The 24401-nt window shown below is 41.4% G+C and overlaps 1 protein-coding gene across 3 annotated transcripts in view; it reads right to left on the reverse strand.

Annotated features, from left to right (window-relative positions):
* The window catches only part of LOC110946395 (zinc finger protein OZF-like), a 36064-nt gene extending 15217 nt beyond the window's left edge, over window positions 1–20847 (reverse strand). Inside the window, exons 1-4 of one of the 3 annotated variants that reach the window (XR_007944178.1) lie at window positions 20675–20845; window positions 19325–19426; window positions 9958–11409; window positions 8916–9238 (exon numbers count right to left, since the gene is read on the reverse strand). Coding sequence is in view for 1 of the 3 variants with exons in the window: in XM_051952970.1 (XP_051808930.1) it covers window positions 9735–9875; window positions 9958–11409; window positions 19325–19342 (1611 nt within the window). In the remaining 2 variants the exon portion in view is untranslated. The other 2 variants (XR_007944179.1, XM_051952970.1) reach the window with 2 other exon arrangements.
* Between the last annotated feature and the right edge of the window lie 3554 nt (window positions 20848–24401).

Below are 24401 nucleotides of genomic sequence, written 5' to 3' on the forward strand. Positions count from 1 at the left end.
GATTAACAAAAAAATGTCTCTTCTTATCTTCTCAGACATTTATTCCAAATGTTTCCACTGAGTCTTGAGAGTCGAAGTGAGTCGGCAAGCATTTACAAAAATATGAGCCTTCCGTGTCAAAGTGAAGAAAGATTTGAACAAAATAATGTCAACAGAAATACAATCTAAAAAGGTCAGATTACTGATTGCATCAGTATTTACCTCATTGAAACCAGGGTTTCGTAGAAACATCTTTGGCTGAATGGAAAGTTCTTTTTCTTTATATTCTCCTCAAAAAAGCAAAATCAAGTTGTTCCACATTAAAACAGAGAAATAAAATCAACACCGTACTTCCTCAAAGCCCCAGAGACTTTGAAACTGATTTGTTTCAAACATCCAGTTTGAAAAAAAACAGATCAACAGACAACTGAAAAACACAAGAAAGATTCGAGAACTCTGCTGTGGAATTCATCCATAACAAAGGTGTGTGTGTGTGTGTGTGTGTGTGTGTGTGTGTGTGTGTGTGTGTGTGTGTGTGTGTGTGTGTGTGTGTGTGTGTGTGTGTGTGTGTGTGTGTGTGCGCGCGTGGCGAGCCTGCCGCCTACAGAAAAAAGTCCTAGAGGAAACACTGAACCTTTTGTAGGTTCCAGTGGCAGCATCGAAAAGATCAATGCATTTTTATCTTTGCAGTGAGAAATATTAAATATGAATCACTGCCAGTGACCTTCACCGGCCCTCCCTTCAGGCTACTCCATCAAATCAAACTTTATTAAACCCCTGATGTGAGCTGCAGGGGAGGGCTGTGATACACCACAGTGGGAAAAAAGGGGAAATAGTGACAGAAAGGACGAAACAAGACAGACGGGGAGGACGACAAACAGGTATTGTTATTAATTGTGGGTACCAGTCCAAGTGCTGTGCTAACCTAAATCTCTACAGGAAATAAAGGCTGTAAGAAAACCAGGGACACCAGAGATGTGGCGTCTTGATAGTGGGGGGGTGGTAGGCCCATAGGGATGAGAAAAGGAGGGAGCATGTATCACATAATGTAAAAAGTGTGTGAGGATGCCCAACTCAAGCTTGTTCTGATGGAATAAATCACTTCTAGAGTACGTCTGGACAGGAGCTTGAGTATCTGTTGGCATGCATGTGGGTTAATCCCCCAATACCCAAGTACCTGCCCATATCCCGGGTGACCACAGTAAGGGGTCCTCCCCGAGCCAGCGCGGCACCCAAGACCCACCGCAGGGCCCCCCAAAGCCACCGGACCCAGGAACAGCCCCAGGACCCCAAGAGGGACCTATCCGTCTCCCCAAAGGGCACCCAGGACAACACCGGGAGAGAGGCGGAGGGAGGCAGAGGACATGAGAGAGCGGGCCAACAAGGGTTCGGCAGACTCGTTATTCTCCGCTACTCTATGATGGTTGGTTGAAATTGCACCACTACACTGCTGCATCATGATGTCAGGCATGAGTATTGCACGTCCACATTTCTAACAGCACTCACAGATGTCTGCAGCTTTTTGAGTAGTTTAATGAGGCGGCGCGTACCAGCGTATTTTGATGTCAAATTGTGGACCTGCTACGCAAAATGCGTACAGGTTGGCAGGTCTGCTGTATGCTTGCTCACTGCTGAACATTTAATTAAAGGAAAGAAATGTCTGTTTTCCGGATCCCAAGAAGGGGGTGTCGTGAAGCATGGAGATATGAGATCCCAGAATCAGCCACAAAGGGGAGACTCTGACAGAACAACAGCTAAATAAGGGAATATTGTGATATTATAACCTGTGATTTAGGATCAGATTATGCCATAACCCAATGAATGTATTTGAACTAACCAAGTGTCTATTCTTACATTCTTTCATGTTGACCCTACTGAAAAATCCAGTAGAATACCATTAGGAAAAACCATTAGGAACCATTAGGATTCTACTGGTCAAATGGGAATTGGAACACCATTAGGAACCATTAGAAGAAACCATTAGGAACCTACTGGTCCCATTAGGATGTAAAACCATTAGAAAACTGGTCCCATTGAAAACTAAAACTTACTGAAACCTATTGCTGCAACAAAAAATATCTTAACACTGGGCACCACAGACATCTATGCATGTGTGTAATTGTGTATGTATTCGGATATTTTCCTCTCCGTATTGGGAACAGGACATATGGGGTGTGACAACTCATTGCAGTTTGTCATTTTTATTTATTTTTTAATGATGATACTATGATTACTTATGACACTTATGACATATGACTTTGATGATACTATGAAATGATACAATGAATAATAATACATACTAATAAAATGAAAGTGTTGTTTTTTTGTGTATGTTTGTCAATAAAAGACCTGCATTTCTCTTGTAGTTAGCACCTCTGTCGTGTTCTTTTCTTTTCCTCCTCTTAGATGGATGAGTCATGAACAAAGATTTTATTACAAGAGACCAAATATGATTTAATCACAAATTCAATTGCAAAAAGCCAAAGGTGATCATATTATATTTCATAAATATTAAAGCTAAGATGTGATCGCTAAAGAAGGGTATTGTTGAGGAGTTATGACCTCTGAATGCTGATTTCTAATTTAGCTGACTACTGCAGGGAACAGCACTAACAGAAGAGGTAAGTAGCATGTACACATTTGATTCAGGTGATTATGAACATGACTTACATCGTCAGTGACTGCTACAATGCTGTGAACACGTTGACCGCTGCACTCGTGAAACAGGAAGGAACTGGCTACACAAACAATAAGAGCGCCTCTTCCAAAAATAAAAGCATGAATACAAAACAGTAACTTGAAGAATTCTTAACAGGTATAACATCTGTGTTCCCCCATCACAATAGGAACCATTAGAGAACACACCCTGTAGTGACCACTAGACCATTGTATAGTGACCATTAGACTGGTATAAAAACACCTGTAGGAACCAGTAGACTCCTGTAGGAACTATTAGTAAAAGTCCTGTAGATTTGTGTAGGACAAAATATAATCCCATTAGAAAAACGAACTAACCATTAGGAAAGCATAACTACCCATTAGAAACCATTACAAACCATCAGGAACCATTAGAAAACAATAGAATATACCTAATGGTTTCTCTGACATTTTTCAGCAGGGGAAACAGTGTAGAAATCAGAAGAGTGCCTCATTTAGAAAGAATGAAGGGTTGATTATTTTTTGGGAAAATGTCTTTTCTTTCTACATTTTTATAAATTATTATTATTGTTTCTTTAAAACATGTCCTTTTTACTGGTTTGATAGGTTTCAGAAAGAGTTTTGATAACTGTTAAAATAAGAGGGTTTTAACTTTGTAATGAGGTGAGAAGTCTCGAGTTAAGTGAACTACGGTCAAATGTTCACCGTAAAGATTAAACTCAAAACAGATTGGGGATTTTTATAAGTCTGGAAAATGGGAGACGGGCTGTCTAGACAGTCTAAAATAGATAATTCCAGTTCCTTAAAAGTGGAGGTGTCCATGCGGTCGGTGCACGGTACACGTGTGGGAGTTGGGAGGGGGGAAGATGGAGTCATTGCATACGCAAAAGGTTCAGTTCACTATAAATTACACCTGATTGAGACGCAAGTTGGAGTCGTTGGGTGGTAGTCACTCGATGCAAACCAGGGTAGAAATGCCCTGAGCTAAGGGGATTTTATCACGTAACTCAGACGGGGGATTCAACATGATCTGCAAAGGAATAACTGTTCTGTTGGAATTATGGACCAAAGTACTGCTTTTTCTGCAGTGTTGGAGGATTACAGAACTGTGATCTGGATAGAACACTGACTGATGGAGTATTACTGGAATTTATTATTTCCAAAAGGAATTACACCAGAGTGGATTACAACAGAGTTTATTGGCCAAACAACAAAATTGGATACATGCAGATCTAAATCTGGTCCTGACCCCCGTCCACTTCCCCCTGGACCCCGGCGAGTGAAATGCTTGTCGGGTTTCAGGTGAGCCGTCGACTACGGCCAAGCCGGCTGCTCTGCCCTCCAAATTATGTAATCTGGGTGATTATTAATTCTCTTTTATGAAAGCATAGTTCCACTTATGAGTTGTGTTAAAGGGGAACTTCGGTTTTTTTCAACCTGGGGTCTGTTTTCATTTGTCATTTCATACATGTGAGTGATGGAGAAATGAATTTTCGACATAGCTCCAGTATTTAGCCAGGCAGGCAGCTTAGCAGCTCAGCTAGCAGCTCGGCTAGCGAAAAGTATGGGGCAGCTGGCTCCCCCGCGTCAAAATCCGCCCTAACGTGTTTTTTTCCCCACACTGACCGGCTCGGATAGTCTCAACGAGTGTCCCACAACATACTAGAGATGAGAAGTGAAAGAAAACCTCCACATTACCTGGCGATCGCTATTTGTTGTGGTCTGTATCCAAATCTCAGGACACCAGAAAGCAAATCTCGTTCCGAAATCGCGCGAGAGCTCACGCCAAAACACCGGTTTTGGCGCGAGCTCTCGCGTGATTTCGCGAGCTCTCACAATTTTCTCCTATCTTTGGTAATGATGACTTTCGGCCTGGGAGAGCGGACACCGGGTTTAAAACATGGGCATCTCAAGGTGCAGCCAAAATATCGGACCTCTTTAAAGACAACCACACTTTTATGTCTTTTGAAGAGTTAAAGGTCACATATGGAATACCCTCAAAACACTTCTTTAAATATCTTCAGCTGAGACGTTTCATAATGTCCAGGCAATGTAATAAACTACAACTTCCTCCACTGTCCACTCTCGAAGACTTTATGATGGGCTCGTCAGATGCCAAGGGGCAGGTGTCCTTTCTTTATAATTTGTTTGTTAATAAAGCCAAGGATTCATCATGAAACATATTACAATCATTGCAGGAAAATTTAACACAGGAAAAATGAGCCAGAGCTTGCTATATAGCTCAAACACAATCCGTGAATTCCAACTCTAAGTTGCTGCAATATACATGGTTAAGTAGACAATATATAACCCCAAGTAAGCTGCACCTTTTTAATCCAAATAGTCCAGATACTTGCTTGAAATGTAAGCAACAGAAAGATTCTTTATTTCATTGTATGTGGGAATGCCCCCTGATCCTATCTTTTTGGAAAAATGTGTTGAGCCTGGCCAGTCAAATCATTGAGAAGGAGATTCCTCTCAATCCAAAGTTATGCTTACTGAATGTTTTTCCTGGTGACTTTGTGACCTCCAAGAATGAAGAATCTCTACTAAATATCTGTATTTTGGAGGCTAAAAGATGTATAGCCTGTTCATGGAAAAGGGGTAAACCTTGTACCACCTCACAATGGTTAAAGGGGATGTCTTTTTATTTGGCTCTAGAAATAAGCTTGACAAGTTTTGGAAGATATGGAAAGTTTTTTGTAATTTCCTTGAGCAAACGGATGTCAGGGTTGATGACTGGAATGATGATCTGACCTGAAGACTCTTATCTTTCCATTGTGTTTTATTTTAGTATCATATATGTTTAAACTTGTGTACATGTATGTGTGTGGGTGATGGTAACATACATATACTATTATTTTTTTATTTGTATTTACTTATTTTTATTACTTATTAATGCAATAATTTACTTTCCTTTGTATACCACTTCTAATGATATTTATCTACTTTACTCTTTGTTTTCCTTTCTCTCTTTTTCATCATTACTGCTATTGTTATTGCATATATGTGCCTTCATGTTCTGTCGTTCATTGTTTTTGAAATTGCAAAATGTGCAATAAATATGTTTAAAAAAAACAGTGTTTCCTTTAAAAAAATGAATCAAAAAAACTCAGCAAAAATTCCCCAAATTTCTGAAAATTTTCAAAACCTTCAGGAAGAAAATTCCAGTAATTTCTAAAAAGTTTTCTTTTCAAAAAAAATCCCCCAAATTTGGCAAGAAAATTGTTGTAAATATTTTCCAAAAAAATTGTAGAAACTTCAAAAATTAGTAAAAATTTTCCAAAAAAATCCTAAAAATATCTAAAGTGATTACATATATTTCAGTCAAATTTCTAATATTTTCTTTAAGAACATTCACATGAAAATCAAACAAAATCCAGCGAATTTTGCTGGATTTTGTTTGATTTTTTTGTGAATGTTCTTTAGAAATATTTTTAACTTTTTATTTCCACCTAAAAATGTTCAAAGATTTCCCGAAAATGTTGAAAACGTGGACATCAGAAGTTTCACTGTGAAAATATATATTTTTCCCACATTTTCAAACTTTGAAACGAGTCAATTTTGACCCACAGGACAGGGTTAATTAGTCATGTGAGAAGTTGAGTTGAAGCAAATTTTTTATTATATGAAGTTAAAATATATTTTTTAGTAGTTTTCTAATTCTCCAGGATTAAGGACTGTGTAGAGACCTGTAGGGGGCAGTAACCAGCACCTACTATGATGTTCTCCACTAGCTTGAAGCAGAGGGATTCCTCAGCATGGCCAGATGAACACACCGAGGCTGAATCCCAAACCGCCCCCTACACACTATCCCTACACACTACCCCTCCGTTTGTGCGTTCCCGCGGAGGGTCCTCCATATTAAGGGCCGTCCCAAACCACGTAGTGCGGAGGGAGAGTGGACTGTTCAGCCCTTAAATAGCGAGTCTGCATCGATGCTCACTCTGGACAACTTTTTCAGGAAGTGCAACGTCGAAATGGAGGAGGAAACAAACATATCGATGTGGTTCCACATGCGTCCATTATTTCTCCCACGCCTTTTTCACACTGACAGAACATCACAAAGAGTGGTGAAAAAAGATAAATCAAAAGAAACAAATCATCTTCTCTGCTGACGTTTGATTTAATTGTGCACCCCCTGACACCTTAAAATTTGAACACAACTGACAGAATTCATTTATTGGATTTGAAATGCCAGATAATAGGATTGGAAAACATGTGAGTGAAAAAAAGTGTGATGCTTCTGGAAGCAGCAGCGATCCGTGTTAGTTGCAACCTGTGCCACAGCGCTACAGCCATGCACAGTAGGCGTCTTTCTGTTACCATGGCGATGACATCTTCCGTTTTCCGGTGAGGCGACAGGGCGTCCCATTCCTGACGATCATATTTATACCCTCCCCCTTCAATAATAGGTGCCCTCCACAGCTGCGAGTGTGACTTCTTTTGGAGTGACACTCAGTGGAGGGGTAGTGTGTAGGGGGCTCAGCCCTATTGTGTTTCCACTCCGTGTTCCTGCCACGCTTGCAGGATGACCTTCATACTTGTGGCAGTGGTTGGACAATCATCCAATCAGAACGCAGAGCCACATGACACCCAACCAGCTGTGGGTGCTGGGTCGTACACATCACCCAATTCCTGGAGCAGAAAACACAGAGCTCCATGCAAATACAATGTGATTTGAACCAAAACATTGATTCTTGTGTTTTAGCAATACTAGAGGGCAAGAAAAGTGAACAGAGAGTCAGAAGTCCCTCACTGGAAGACAATTTCTGACAAGAAAAACCTCCAGCAAGAAGTCAAAGGAAGCTTTTCCTCACATTAAGAGTCTTCCTTACTGGAGCAGCTGAGAACTTGGACATTGCTGCGTAATTTCTACTGAGAAACTGTTCCAAACAAGAACATGAGTGTTGTTTTCAGAGCAGTTGTGGCCTGTGTTAGGACCATCTGAAAGACAACGTCACAACTGCAACAATGGAGCACTGATGCTGGAATCAGAGATTGAGGTTTTTCAACAGTGGAACTCCGTTTCAAATCACTGACCATCTCCCAAAAAACTTGTTTTTTTTAAAATCATAAACTATGGATATTTCTAATGGTATCTATGAAATATTAGCTCAGTATGTCAGATACTTTCTTAGAGGTTTTTCAGTGGACTGTAGACCCAGTTTCACTCGCTTTCATTTTCTCACATTGAAATTTGAGGCTGTTTGAAGATGAATATCTCAAGAACAATTCTAGATAAAAGCCTGAAACCTTCACTTGTTTGTCTTGCTAACATCAGCAGATCAGATTGCCACCTCGGACCCGGTGAAGCAAAGCATCGGTTCCAGTATGTGCTGCTCGTGGACTGTCATGACGCACCGACCCGCTGCCGTTACGCACAGACGCAGCGGCACTTTCTGTCTCACTGAACTACTGAACATCTTCATCAGAGGGTGAATATTCCTCTTCAGAATCTGAGTAACCATTACTTGACCAAGTACTTTGTCAGCGTTGTCCAGACCTCTCGGTACGGTGAGTTTTCTCACTCTAAAATGTGCCGTCTTGCGCTCTGACGAGTCTCGTCTCCTCGGTTTTCAAACTCTGTAAATTCCAAAACTTTGAATGAAAACATGCCCACAAATGATGTTCAGATTGAAGTTCCAGATGTCCGCCATCTCCTGGTGTAAAGTAGTAACTACACGAGGCACTATATTTGAAGCTGTGGCTTGTGATGTTCAGCAATGTTGCTTGTCGCAATATTGCGACTTTGGCGCTTAAAAGGTTAAATTGCAAGTTTTCTGGCTTTATAGACTAGTCGCAAAAAAACTGGCGACTAGTCGGTTTGGAAATTAGTTGAACTTCCCATCCCTACTCCAGACACATATGTGGTCATGGTTCCATGATGCCAATGTCAGGGTAATGACTGGATGCAGCGAATTTACAAAGAAATGATTTTAAACTACAAGTCAGCTTTCAAAGATTGAACTTTTCATAGAACACTTCGTGTTTTTAATATTTCAACTCACACATAATCATAGATAGATAGATCAACAGATACATAGAAATTCTAAGGCCAGTAATCTCCTAAATTAATCATGATTAATCATCAGACAATCACTGAACCAGCTCTGCATCTAACGGGTTCCTGCAGCCCAGAGAGATCTGAGGAAAGATTAAGTTGGTAATCGAGGAAATTCTCCCTGCTGCTCACTGCCTCCATCCAGACGTCTATCCCTCTACCACTGATAATTCATTTAACTGAGTAACCACTTTGAATGGTTTAATTCATTTACCAGTCACATCTGTTAACGACAGCTTTCCTCTTCATGGATTTTGCAACGAAGCAATGAAGACACTAAACAAGAAATTAGACCTGAATTCTGTGAAGCCGGATCTCAAGGACTTTAAGTTTGTGGAGGACTTCATGAACTTTTACTGAACCCTGCATGGAGAAATCTTCTTGGCAGGGGTTCAGTCTGTGTCCAGTGTGCATACACTGGTGTCGTTGTAGGGTTCCTTGTTGGTTGGACGTTGGTCCAGACTGGTCAAAGCAGCACTGTTCACCATTGGCAGAGTGCTGACAAGTCTGAGAGTTTTGTCCATCTGTTCCGTTCTGCTTGGAAAACAAACACAGAGAACGTCAGTGTTTCCTGCAGCATTGAAGAACTGATGCCTTGCCTGAGATAGAGAGCACCCCAAATGACATCTGAAGACACTTTTACCTCTTGGAATTTAACATTCAGTTGTCTGATTACATCAGAATTCTAACCTACATCCCCAAATTAACCTGGACCAGATTTCTGTGTCAAAACGAATACAGGTTAGACTGAACGATAGCTGATAATGTGTTAACGGAATGCAACTGACCACAGTTGTTCAGAAAGGTTTTGAAACAATATCCAAAATTATCCACTACATAATTGTGTCTGGGCTGCACAGCGGAGTAGTGGTTAGCACTTTCGCCTTGCAGCAAGAGGATCCCCGGTTCGAATCCCAGGGTAGGCCTGGGATCTTTCTGCATGGAGTTTGCATGTTCTCCCTGTGTATGCGTGGGTTTTCTCCGGGTACTCCGGCTTCCTCCTACAGTCCAAAAATATGCCGAGATTAATTGGTTACTCTAAATTGCCCGTAGGTGTGAATGAGTGTGATTGTGTGTCTGTATATGTAGCCCTGTGACAGACTGGTGACCTGTCCAGGGTGTCCCCTGCCTTCACCAGAGTCAGCTGGGATAGACTCCAGCACCCCCTGCAACCCTAGAGAGGATAAAGCGGTGTATAGAGAATGGATGGATGGATAATTGTGTGTACACTGTGACTGAGACCAGTCTTTACATACCTCACTGTGACACTGATTGAATGCTTTCTTTCTGGTGTGGATCTGCTGGTGTTGTTTCAGGGAACCCAAAGTTGTAAAAGTCTTCTTACACTCGTCACATCTGTATGGTCTCTCCCCAGTGTGGACACGTTGGTGAGCTTTGAGGCTTGCAATGTAGCTGTAGCGCTTCCCACACTGGTCACAATGGTATGGTTTAACCCCAGTGTGGGTCACTTCATGAGCTTTTAACTGGAAGTACTGTAAAAATGGTTCACCACAGTGATCACATGCATACACATCATATCCAGTGTGGATGCGTTGGTGACGTTTTAAGTCCTGTTGGTGCTTGAAAGTTTTTTCACAGGAGTCACAGTGGTACCGCTTTCTACCAGAATGGGGGCATTGATGGATCAACAACTGTTCATGTTGAGTAAACGTTTTCACACACTGATCACAGTTGAATGGTTTAACTCCACTGTGAATGAGTTGATGACTTTTTAAGTGCCTCTTCTGAGTAAAAGCTTTTCCACACTGATCACAGTTGAATGGCTTAACTCCACTGTGAATGAGTCGGTGGGATTTTAAATAGCACACGTTAGTAAAAGCCCTTCCACACTGATCACAGTTGAATGGTTCAACTCCGCTGTGAATGAGTTGATGACTTTTAAAGTGACTCTTGTGAGCAAAAGCCTTTCCACACTGATCACAGCTGAATGGCTTAACTCCACTGTGAATGAGTTGATGACTTTCTAAGTGACTCTTGCGAGTAAAAGCCTTTCCACACTGATCACAGTTGAATGGCTTAACTCCACTGTGAATGAGTTGATGACTTTCTAAGTGACTCTTGCGAGTAAAAGCCTTTCCACACTGATCGCAGTTGAATGGTTCAACTCCGCGGTGAATAAGTTGATGTCTTCCTAATGCACTCTTCTGAGCAAAAGCCTTTCGACACTGATCACAGCTGAATGGTTTAACTCCACTGTGAATGAGTTGATGACTTTCTAAGTGACTCTTGCGAGTAAAAGCCTTTCGACACTGATCACAGCTGAATGGCTTAACTCTACTGTGAATGAGTTGATGTCTTTTTAACGTACTCTTGCGAGTAAAAGCCTTCTCACACTGATCACAGCTGAATGGTTTAACTCCACTGTGAATGAGTTGATGTCTTTTTAAGCGACTCTTCTGAGTATAAGCTTTTCCACACTGATCACAGCTGAATGGTTTAACTCCTCTGTGAATGAGTTGATGTCTTCTTAATGCACTCTTCTGAGTATAAGCTTTTCCACACTGATCACAGCTGAATGGTTTCTCCACAGTGTGAATACATTTGTGAATTCTTAGCTTTGTTGCTGTGATAAAAGTCTTGCCACATTGCTCACAACTGAGTGATTCATCTCTTTTTGCCGTTGTTTCCGAACCATCCTTATCCTCCTCAGAGGTCCGACATCTCACTCCATTGCCGTCTTTACATTTCTGTAGCAAAAGACAAAGATAAAAACGGAGGCAGTGATGGAAGAGCAATCATGAAAAAATTGAACCTAAAAGCCTCAATTCCATGTAGTTGGACATGAGGCTGAAACAAGATCAAGAATCTGCAGACATGCTAGCAGCTTTGTCATTAGAAACCTAGAAATGTGTCAACAGCACACTCACAATGTCAACAAAACTATTTTCACAGGTCGATAGATTTTAGCTTTCTGCACGGTAGTTTTAGAATACTGGGTAGTAAAATCTGTCGATCACTGTGAAAAGCAAAGCAGAGCTGGGACTGATGGGATTGTACTACCAGGATCTCTTGATCCCCAGATTTTCCGTTAAGTGACATTACTGGAGAAATGTACAATATGAAAAGTAGGGATGGCTCGATACCACTTTTTCACATCCGATACCGATACTGCAGCCTTGAGGATCGGCCGATACCGATCCGATTCTTTTTGTCATTCTGAAAGTTGTTAACAATACATAGATGTAATTTGCTTGATACTGACATCTAAAAACACCACGTTCATTTTACAACACCTGTTCTGGTCCCCTAAAGAAAGAAGGAAAACGTGACAAGTTATGTGTAACTGCTGTGGCTTTATTAAAACTTAAAGCTCACATCACTTTTAACAGCGTTTGTAAACACAACAGAGCCAGCTGCACCATTCAAATGTTTGAAATAAAACTGCAACTTGGTGAACATATTTACATTAAACTAAATAATCCCAGTGTATGAACAGAAAAGTCACATTATACCTCAATGGCATTGCAAGGCTGCAATAAATAATTTTATGAATTAACATAAAATAATAGCATCTCCACTAGAATGTCGGTAGAACTCAGTAAGTTACACATGGCTTCTCAAGACACACAATCAGAACAATAAAAATCTAGGCTGTACACCTGATTTGCTGCACCAAAACAAAAACAGAAAAACAAGGGTAAACAGTGACAGTGCAATCTAGTGTCTTTCTTCTTTTGCATGCAGCCGCTGATGTTGTACTGAATGTAAAACACTCATGAAACTAAATATTAGAATGAACACTATTCTAATACTCACATTATGTTCACTGAAAACAATAAAACATGCCAGCTGCCTGATGTTGAACTGAAAATACTGAAGATTTTTCTTCAGAAAGATTAACATTTCAGCCTTCTCAGCTGTCAGTCTGCTCCTTTTTTCATCAGTAATGTTGAAGGCTGTGCTGAAGAGCCTCTAACTCTCCACACTTGTTGAAGGTGTGCAAAGTAATCCAGCAGCCGTGATGCCAAGGAGGGCAGTCTCCCAGGTGTGGGATAAATCATTTCTATTCTTTTCTATTGTTAACTGGTCCAATAAAATAATAATAAATGATTTATGTACAAAGTGTTTAGTATAATTAAGTATAGTACTTATGTATAAAGCACTAGACATATATTGGTCCCACGTCTTGCATTCTTGGGGGAGTCCAATTTTAAATAGGGAGATATAAAGTTTTCTCAGTGAACAATTCAGGGCTCCAGACTAACTTTTTCCTAGGAGCCCAGTGGCCTCTAACTTAAAATTTTAGGAGTGCAAGCAGAAAATTTAGGGGTGCACACCAAAATCGACATGCAAAGTAAATATTCACATTTCCTCTCATTTTCACTGTATTACTGATAAATACTTGCACAGTAAATGCAGAAAATATGTTTTCAATTCACATTTCACTGTGCAGCACTTAACACAAGAAAAGCACTCAGAAAGTGCAGTACTCCACCAAGGCTGCTCAGTTGATGAATCATTCTCAACGGATGAAATCTGTAATAAAAAAAGAGCTTGTGCCGAGTACAGGCACGTGTTATGCATGTGCACGTTATGTATTTACATCGAATCACGTGTAAATTACTCTTATAAAGGTCTGTTGATCAGTTCATCAATTTTTGTAAGCCTTTGTTTTCTTAGTGTTAAAATAACCGTTCTCTCAATGCTTTTATTTTGAAGACGTATTTTTTAATGCTACGGGCTTTTATTTTGTGACCAATTCAGCGGCACAGGAAGTGTTTCTCTCAGAAGAGGTTTCTTGACATGACCAAGACACTGCTGAAAAGTCTGAGAATTCTCGTCAAGACGAAAGAAAACGGTTCCACTGTTGCTGTCTAGCAAAAGATGTGTCTAAACTTAGAAGCAGCTGGAATGGAGACAAGAAAGGAGTGAAGGACAGGAAGGTGAAATTCTGTTCAAAATAAGGCTGAACGTAAATGAAGGCTTTGTGAAACATCAGGAGCTTTACCGTTGCTCGCCGCCTTCTTTGGTGTTCATCTCCTTTCTTCTTCTTTTGGAGTTAATGTCGGTTGGTAAACCAGCTCATTTGCGCATTACTGTCTACTGGGCTGAAGTGTGGAGCAGAAGTTTGTCAACAACAAAAAATACTCAAAAAAAGAATCGGCAAATTTACTGGTCGCACCTGCACGAGCAGATGAAAAATTTACTCGCACTTGCTCAAATTTTGGTCGCAAAATGCGACCATTTAGTCGCAGTCTGGAGCCCTGCAATTATTTTATTGACACGTGTACAACTCTGATGGAATATAAACAATATCTGGCGATTAAACCCTGTCCTAACATTCTCATACGAGTGAAGCTGAGAGCAGCGTAGGATCTCCCCTGATGCCATTTAGACACCGGTGGATGAGAAGAGGAGAGACCTGTCACCTAATCATATTTAACACGAAAACATGTCCACAGTTCGCTACTTAACCACATTTAACCTGAAAAACAGTAGAAAACAACAAAAAACAGTAAACGTATAACAGAAAAGCCGTCAAGCGGCCACAGAGTGAAACGTAAGGCGCACGCGTTCACACGAAGGGGGAGTCTGATTCTTCTGGGGGATCGAAAAATACGACAACAATCCACATTTTCCACCACACAAGGTGGTTGGTCATCCAGCAAAATGAACTCAACAATTTTCTCTGTTATATTTTGGCGTTGGAACGAGTTTTGTACTCTTCTGTAGTGCTTCCTGCAACGATGGTTGCTGCAGTTCACTTTTTTTTTTTGCACTCGCCTGTAAAAAGTCTCCGTACTGCTTTCCATGATGCTTCTGCAGATGCTTTATTAAGTTCGTTGAGTTAAAATGTCCGGTTTTGCTGCCACCCCTTGAGACACTCATTTTGCAAACGTTGCACTCAGCTATTTTACTTTTCTCCTCCGTTTGCATATATGGCAGACATGACCACAGCGGCAATCCAAGGATCGGCTGGTGGACATCAGCGGTGAGGGAGGCCATCAGGCTGATAAAGGAGACTTTTCGAGCCTGGTTGGCTCGGGGGTCTCCTGAAGCAGCTGACAGGTACCGGCTGGCCAAAAGGACGGCAGCTGCGGCAGTTGTGGAAGCTAAAACTCGGGTGTGGGAGGAGTTCGGGGAGGCCAAGGAGAAGGACTTTCGGTCAACCTCGGGGAAGTTCTGGCAAACCATTCGACGCCTCAGGAAGGGGAGGCAGGGCTTCGCTCAGGCTGTGTACGGTCGGGGTGGAGAACTGTTGACCCGTACTGGGGATATCGTCGGGCGGTGGAAAGAGCACTTCGAGGAACTCCTGAACCCGGTAAACACGTCCTCTATGGAGGAGGCAGAGCCTGAAGACTCGGGGGTATCTGCGTCCATATCCGTGGCAGAGGTCGCCGAGGTAGTTAAAAGGCGCCAGGTGTGGACAAGATTCGCCCTGAGATGCTCAACGTGGTTGACACGTCTATACAATGTCACGTGGGCATCGGGTACAGTACCTGGGGAGTGGCAGACCGGGGTGGTGGTCCCTATTTTTAAAAAAAGGGGGAATCGGAGAGTGTGTGCCAACTACCGCGGTATCACACTTCTCAGCCTCCCAGGGAAAGTTTACTCTCGGGTGCTGGAAGGGAGGATCCGACTGATAGTCGAACCTCGGATTCAGGAGGAGCAATGTGGATTCCGTCCCGGTCGTGGAACAGCAGACCAGCTCTTTACCCTTGTGGAGCTGCTGAGGGGGTCATGGGAGTATGACCTGCCAGTCTACATGTGTATTGTAGATCCTACGACCGTGTCCCCCAAGGGGCTTTGTGGGGGGCACTACGGGAGTATGGGGTCCGAGGCTCGTTGTTACGGGCCGTTCGGTCCCTGTACAACCAAAGTGAGAGCTGTGTCCGCATATTCGGCATTAAGTCAGACATGTTTCCGGTGGGTGTTGGACTCCGCCAGGGCTGCCCCTTGTCTCCAATCCTGTTTGTGGTTTTCATGGACAGGATTTCAAGGCGCAGTCGTGGTGGGGAGGGTTTTCGGTTTGGGAGCCTCAGGATCGCTTCTCTGCTTTTCACGGATGATGTGGTTTTGTTGGCATCCTCAGACCATGACCTCCGGCACGCACTGGAGTGGTTTGCAGCAGAGTGTGAAGCGGCAGGGATGCGGATCAGCACCTCCAAGTCCGAGGCCATGGTTCTCTGCCGGAAACCGGTGGAGTGCTTCCTCCGGGTTGGGGGAGAAGTTGCTTCCCCAAGCGAAGGAGTTTAAGTATCTCGGGATCTTGTTCACGAGTGATGGGAAAATGGAGTGAGAGATGGACAGGCGGATTGGTGCAGCGTCAGCAGTAATGCGGGCGTTGTACCGAACCGTCGTGGTGAAGAGGGAGCTGAGCCGTAAGGCGAAGCTCTCGATTTACCAGTCCATCTACGTTCCAACCCTCACCTATGGTCATGAGCTTTGGGTAGTGACCGAAAGAACAAGATCGCGGATACAAGTGGCCGAAATGAGCTTCCTCTGTAGGGTGGCTGGGCTCAGCCTTAGAGATAGGGTGAGGAGCTCAGACATCCGGAGGGAGCTCGGAGTAGAGCCGCTGCTCCTTCGCATCGAAAGGAGCCAGTTGAGGTGGTTCGGCCACCTGATTCGGATGCCTCCAGGGAGACTTCCTCTGGAGGTTTTCCGAGCACGTCCGTCTGGGAGGAGACCCCGGGGCAGACCCAGAACTCGCTGGAAAGATTATATATCTCGTCTGGCCTGGGAACGCCTCGGGATCCCCAGGAAGAGCTGGAAAGCGTCGCTGGGGGGAGGGACGTCTGGAACGACCTGCTTCGCCTGCTGCCCTCGCGACCCGGCCTCGGATAAGCGGAGGAAAATGGATGGATGGATGACCACAGCTCTGCAGGCTTCTATTCACTCTCTGCTCATGTGACGAAAACACGGGCACATGGCAACCATGGCAACAGCTCGTCTGTGTTACGCCATGTCGTGAAAAGTGAAGATGAGGATATGAGAGAGATTGGGCTTATGGATCGGATCGAACGAGTTCTAATATAAAACTCCGATGCTCGATCCAGTCATTTTGGCCTGGATCGAACTCGATATCGGTCCAGCGGATCGGACCATCCCTAATGAGAAGCATACAACTAGGGATGCATATTTTAAATTTTTTATGACCGATAACCGACGCCCTTTAACCGATTAATAACCATTAACTGATAAGATTTAAATGCCCTGTTGAGTGGTTACATGCTGTCACTCCGACATACCACCATTTAGACATATCACCATTCCGAAATACCGCTATTTCGACACGCAAACGTCCCACCATTCCGACAAAGCTTTCCATGTAAGGAAATGTGCGTTACTCCGAGTGAGTCACTGACTCGGCGCTGTCCGGTGCTTAACTGCAGATTTACAATGACAGCAAATACTCATCTAAAATGTAAAAAAAGCTACAAGATTTAGATATAATTAACAGTACAGTAGGCTTCAATCGTCTCCTATTACTTTTTGAATTATGTTGAGAGCAAGCGCGCTGGTGATTTCTTTAAATGTGTGTTCTGATTATTTCCAAAATAAAGTTTTACTTTCTGAAATCCGATTTTTAAACAGTTCTGATGGAGCTTAATGTTTATCTGGATGATGCGGCTTCATACCGAACCATTTCACGGTAAATCTGGACGACCCGCGGCGTGTCTAGAGATAAAAAAAATAATATTCAATGTAACACCGGTTTTATGCCACATGCGTAAATGCGTACAAAGACACACACCCTCCCCTACTGTACAACATGAAGGCAACTGGAATTAATCAGTGACTTAAGGTGTCATCTGCAGCGCCGTCATTGATATCTGTAATATTAATGTTGCATATGATGCCAGCGTGCATGAAGACGCACAGGCTCTGTGGAGAGCTCCACTCCAGCTGGCTGCTGTGACAGGTCACCAACAGGTTATCAGCTGTGTGTCTACCTGGCATGCTCTGTGTTAACAGGACGGCAGAATTAACTTTCCAGTACTCATCGATATAGTGACATGTAATTGTCACGTAGCTCTCTGTTGTGAGCGTGGTCCAGCAGTCCGTTGTAATAGCCACGAACTTTGTACTTGCAAGTCGCGTTTTCAGTTCTTTTTTCCCCCTCCTCAAAACGAGCCTCTAATCGTCGGGTAATGGTCGGTCTTGATGGAATTTGGTAACTAGGCTCGATATAGCCCATTAGCTCCTGGAACCCTTCACCACTGACCACACTGATGGGCAAAATGTCTTTCCACCATTGAACAGATTTTTTCGTTATCTTCTCAGACCGTCGTGCGTCACACTTTTTCCCGGCTATCATGGAGGGCAAAGTTAGCTGCGATGGTCCTCCATCGTCTGATCCTGGATGCTTGTTTCTTAAGTGGTACTGCATTGTACTCGTACTGCTGGAGTATTTCAGTGTTGTACCGCATAATTTGCAAATGACCTCCTCCCCTTTCTGGTCGAACTTGTCCCACACAGAACTCCTTTTTGCCCTCTTCATCTTTGCTGTAAAGTGGGCTGTGGTGGAAAGCACATGATGGGATGTGTTGCACCTGTCGACACGCCCCCATGAGTTGATTGACTTGTGTAGCTAAAAAACTAAATTAACTGATAGTATTAATCGGTCAAAGTTCCTGTTATTGGTTAAATGGTTAACCATGTGCATCCCTACATACAACACTAATGTCCAGATTTAGGTCTTAATGGCAGCAGGGTCAATTCAGACCACCAACATTTTCTAGTTTCTCCAAGGGGATCAGAGGTTGATACCAGTCCAGAAAAGATCTGTAATTCTGCCACTGAATTCTGGATTTGACCTGAACGACCCAGGCAATTTGTTGTGCAGCAGTTACACAAGCATTCACCATAAAACAACAAAACGGTAAAGAACAGTTAAAGGAATAGCAACAATTAAAGGTAATGTTTTAAAAATGTAAAAAATAAATAAATAAAAGCCATATAAAGAACAATCACACAAGGAAGCAGTGTGTTGGAGGTGTGCCTGAAAATACATCTTAATCTATCAAAAGCTTTCAAAGCCAAGACATCACCATCTTGAAGGAATAGCAGTCTTAGTGTATGCAAACTTCTGATTGTGAATAAAATAATAAAAATTCTCTAAAAAAAAAACCTCTTTTGTTATTCTGGAATTTAAAGATAATTTTGGTCATCTTAACCGACATAAAACAAGAGAAGCATTGCCAGATTTAATGTCAGATCGTGTAAATTAAAAAAGGGTGATGTGTCGTTTATACAGTGTAAGTAAACTTCTGGGTTCAACTGTCTGAATTTCTTGAGAAGGAAAAGGCTGGTAAACTCACAATGCTCAAAAGTATTATTCTCTACCACAGAAAATGCTGCTCTTTACCTTCCTGAACAACTTGCTTGAAAAACAAGACTTTTCTTCCGTTACTTATCTTCATCACCATGTAAGACATTTTCATAAAGTATGATCAGCAGCTAGTTCAGCCTCAAACAAAAAACAAGCAGCTTCCTAGCAGTCCACCATTATATCCTCAGTACAGCTGCTTCTGCAGAGCTACATCTCTCCAGCCAACGTCACCTGGCTTTGGTCGGCCCATCTAACCAACTGGAGCAACTTTAGACATTTGAAAGAACAAATGAATGATAATAATGTTACAGTGGTATGTTTCTCACTTTTTGTGAAGAATCCATGTTTCCTCCGTTGTTGAGCTCAGACTAAACGGCTGCCAACATTCCTCTGCTCCTCCGTCAGACTCTCCTCCTCCTGCCAATCACCTGTCACATCAAACACATCTTCATTAGGATACCACTCTATACACAAGTGTCAGAGTGTCCCATATGTTCATCAGCCAACACAGAGGACACATTTCAACTCAATACTTCACTTTTAGCTCTTTTCAGTTTCACCTAAAACTGATAGAAATGAACCTAAACTGTTAAAAATAAGGAACATAGACAGAAAACAGACATGGAAAAAGAGAATAAAGAGAACATAAAGATGCTACTGCAGGTGATTCAAGACAGGACTGCTGGTAGAAAACTGAGAATGAGAAGAACTTTGTCACTGCACACTTTCATATACAATGAAATTTAATTTGAGCTGTCCTGTTCATGCTGTAAGTTAGTGTAAGTATTTTACTGCTCAGTGTTCTGTTTAAAGGCAGCTCTCACGCTCTGTTCTTTGCACTCTCCCATAGTGTCAAGTGTTCTCCCACTTTCAATGACAGGTGATTCTCATTCATGATTTTTCTCAGAGTTTGTGCAGTTTCCCCACTTGAAAAAGGATGTTTCATCTACCCAGGGTTTGAGCAGGACTCCACTCCTCAATCAGACAGTTGCTTTCTTTCTTTTCCCTCTTTTATTTTGCAGTGGTCACAAATTCATGAGACACAGAGGTGGAAACTTCCATAAGTCCAAACGTTTAGTTGATAGATTAAGGAGAAAAACCTTTAACCTGAACACAAAAGGACAATGTTGGCATTACTGCATTCAGAAAATAGTAACAACCATTCCTCATGGACATTTTCACCGCATTGGCAAATGCTGCTCCACTCAATTTATGTTTGTCAACCTCAACACCACATAAACTGAAGCGACAAATCATGGCATGAGCAATATTCAACCCAATACTATACCACACATGAATTTATCTGCATTTTAAAGAGTTCATTTTCAATCACAGTTCAACAAATTACTCTGAGCATTTTTATCAATCTTTTCAAACCGTTTTACTTCGTGGCTTTAAAATGATTTAAAGTGCATAAAGTGTTTTTAAAGTGCAATCCTTTCCAGATCCAATAAATAAATAAAAACCCACCATTACAAACAGGATGAATTCACTGGTCTTAGCTGGAACCCTCTAATTAGCTCCAATTAGCCTGCAATCTTATTTTCAACTGAATAATTCCAAAACACACGGAAATTATTGGTAAACAGACAAAGCTGACTCCGTGGCTAATGCTAATGCTAACACACATCGGCAGCTTAAACAGTCTTTTAGAGTCTCCAGAATTCTGCTCTTACCGGCTGCAACCCGGATTTTGGAGGTGAAGGCAATCCTGCACAGTTTGCCGCAGATCTTGATGCTTTCCCAACAGAAACTCACGGCCACTTTGTTTGAACTCGGTCACTCATTCTCAGTTCCTCCTCAGTGCTGCCTGTGTCTCCTTTTATGGCGCCGGTGGCAAACCTGCAGCCGCAAAATGGTTCCGCCCCAGCTGAGTGTCGGACCTGTGCGTAAATGCTTCTCCTTTGAGTTTTCAGCTCCTTCCAGTTCGACTTGACACATAAACTGCTTTGCACTCTGTGTCACCTGTACCTTCAGAGCTCTGAATAAAAGAACAAAAGATTTATTGCAAAGAACAAAAAGGTTTTGCCTCCACAGCAGCTTGTTATGAAAATGATTGTATTTGATGATTGAATGTTCTTATTCATTGTAATACTGTGTGATGTGTGCTAAAAGAGGAACAAGGACACGAGCTATCATCAATATTATTTCATCTTACATGTCTAATTTGAAAAACATATGACATTATATAAATATGCACTACTGTTCAAATGTTTGAGGTCACTTCCCAGATAGCAAACTATGGGTGAATCAATGTTGAATCTATGTTGAGACCTAACGTCGAAATTATACAGAAAGCGCAAGGTTGATAAAATGTTGAGTCAACGTTTGCTTACATAGATTACATGTTTGCAAACATAGATTCAACATTAATTAAACATTGACCTGTCAAACATTTTAATTAAACCAAAATACAACGTAGATTCAATGGCATCTTTTAAACACAAACTTAAATGTTGACAAAATGTTGTTGAATCAACGTTGATCCAACCATCAGTCTTCAACCGTAACCACAATTCAACCTTCTTAACCCTAATTCAACATTGATTTAACATCTTTTGCTATCTGGGTAAAGTGTGATTTATGGTTGAAAAGCAAACATTGACTCAACATTTTATCAACCTTGCGCTTTCTGTATAATTTCTACGTTAGGTCTCAACATAGATTCAACATTGATTCACCCATAGTTTGCTATCTGGGTTAGAAATGTCCTTTTTCTTGAAATCAGTTCTTTTCAATGAACATAGCATTAAATAAATGATAAATCCAGTGTAGACATCGTTAATGTGGTAAATGACTATTCTAGCTGGAAACGGCTGATTTTTAATGGAATATCTCCATAGGGGTACAGAGGAACATTTCCAGCAACCATCACTCCTGTGTTCTAATGCTACATTGTGTTAGCTAATGGTGTTGAAAGGCTCATTGATGATTAGAAAACCTTTGTGCAGTTATGTTAGCACATGGATGAAAGTGGGAGCTTTCATGGAGAACATGGAATTGTCTGGATGACCCCAAACTTTTGAACGGTAGTGTACAGAAGGACATGGAAATCATAATGCAGTGTTTGAGCGGTCGTAGGTGAGCTGGTGTGCTTGAGCTGCAGCGAGTACTGGAGAGGACTTTATAGATCTACAAACACCACCGTTCAAAAGTTGGGTTTTCATATTTTACATTTCTACGTGACCCCAAACTCTTGAACGGTAGTGTATGCGTCAGTAGACTGTTTTCTGCTCAAGTCTGCTAAAATTGGATCCAAGCTGTTAACCTGCACACCAACTGACCTACAAGAGCTGCAATGTTCATGTGCTGGGGATGCACATTTTGGATAATTGGTGGTCTTAACAAAGAACTAAATTATCATTTGCATGAATCGAAGCCAGGAGACATCATGATGTGACTGGTTCAGCAGGCTCTGAGTGACACTGAATTAAACTTCTGCTTCAGGAAAACATGAAAGCTCTAACCAGCAGCCATTAATCGTCACAGGAGACTTTTCATGGTTGCACTTTACTGGCTAAACTCTCGCAATGCCCTCTGCTTGTCAACACGGAACTGATGGAAGTCCAAGTGATGTGGTGTAGCTAGGTATTACCATAGACGTATAAAAAGAGTAGACGCCGCATCGACCGCTGCTGCCTATTGGGGCTGACGAGCGGTGGGGCCGCCATCTTGGACTGGTCACCCGCTCCACTCAGCGCTGTTTGACAGCGCTTTTAATCCATCTTAACTCTGAATATTAAACTGATTTTCACGCGTTTTTTATTCTTATTGTTTTGCTGCAGACGTCATACATGTAGCTATGATACAGGACAAATGGTTCGGCGTATTTTCATATTCATAGCAGGATTAACAGTAATAGAATATTCTGATATTAAGCTCAACTGTAGACAGGTATTTTGCAAACACTGTAAACACACACACACACTAATATATGTTAGAGAAGCAGATAATGGCAGTAAAGTCAATTATTTTAATAATATATGATTACGCCATATGTACATTTATGGAACATCGCATAATTACAATATTGTGTAGAAAGTTCTCTATTTTTCATCAGATGTTTTTTAATTGATCTTTTGAAATATTCCAGTAGTTTGGGGTTTTTATAAGCTCTTATCAAAGGAAAAACATGTCAAAGTTTTTGATATTTCGGTTTATAGATTCAGAATATAAAGTTTTTCTGTAAATCTGATGAACAATCCTTAACTTTTTCCACAATGTTCTAATAATGAGATGAACCAGAAATACTGAAGGAAAAAACGTGTTAAACATTTTATAAATCCTAAATGAATAAATGAATGTTTCAGTTTCCTCCCTGATGTATCTTATTGATCAAAACTCACCTTTTTCTGGATCTCGTACAAATATTCAACAGAGAAATCCATTAATTATCCTAATTACCTGTAAATAACCCTCTAAAATGATGACAAATGTATGTTTGTGTTTGTCAGGTGTTTGATTTGATTTGTCTGCAGAGCTGCTGACATCTAGTGGTCGTTTTACCTCAATGTCATTAATATTTACAATAAAACACAATCATTCATTTTGTTGTTATTGAACGAAATTCATCTAAAAACATCTAAAAATGAATAAAGTAACAATGAAATCAGCCTCGTAAAGACTTTTAAACTGGATATAAATTTATTTTACGTTTATAAACACATAAAAACTAAATATGTGGCGTTTGAAATGTTTGTTTCTGTGATTTAATTAAAGTGTTCTTTCAGAAAAATCTTTTTTGGAGTGTCAGAAACTTCCGGTTCTAAGCGAAGGTTCCGGCGGCCGGTTCTGGGATGTTGGTGGCGTGCATGTCCCGCGTCATGTTGGACTTCTCCTTGAGTTTGGCCTGAAGCAGCGTGTGTTGGACCACGCCGATCCTCACGTCCATCTGGACCACCTCCTGCTTCAGCTTAGTCAGGCTCTGCTTGATTTTCACCACCGGAGCTGCAGAGGACGAGCCAACGCAGCAAAGAAAACACAATAATAAAAAATACAACAAAACACAAAGGAAAAATGATGACAAAAAACCACACACAATAAAACAAAATAAAAACAAAAAACACAAAAAAATGACAAAAACGCACAAAAAACACGAATAAAAACTAAAACACAAAGACAAAAAAACAAAACATGCATCACAAAAAACACATAAAAAACAACAAACACAAAAAATAAAAAAAATTACAAAAGACCAAAAACCCTGCAAAAAACACAAAAATGACAATAACGCACAAAAAACAAGAATAACAAACAAAAACACAAAGACAAAAAAAAAACCAAAACAAAACATGCATCACAAAAAAACACAAAAACAAAAAACACGAATGAAAGAAGCACAACAAACACAAATAAAAACAACACAAAAACAAAATAAAAACACAAAACACAAAAAATGAGAAA

This window comes from Acanthochromis polyacanthus, chromosome 9, assembly GCF_021347895.1.
Source record: "Acanthochromis polyacanthus isolate Apoly-LR-REF ecotype Palm Island chromosome 9, KAUST_Apoly_ChrSc, whole genome shotgun sequence".
Lineage (NCBI taxonomy): Eukaryota > Metazoa > Chordata > Actinopteri > Pomacentridae > Acanthochromis > Acanthochromis polyacanthus.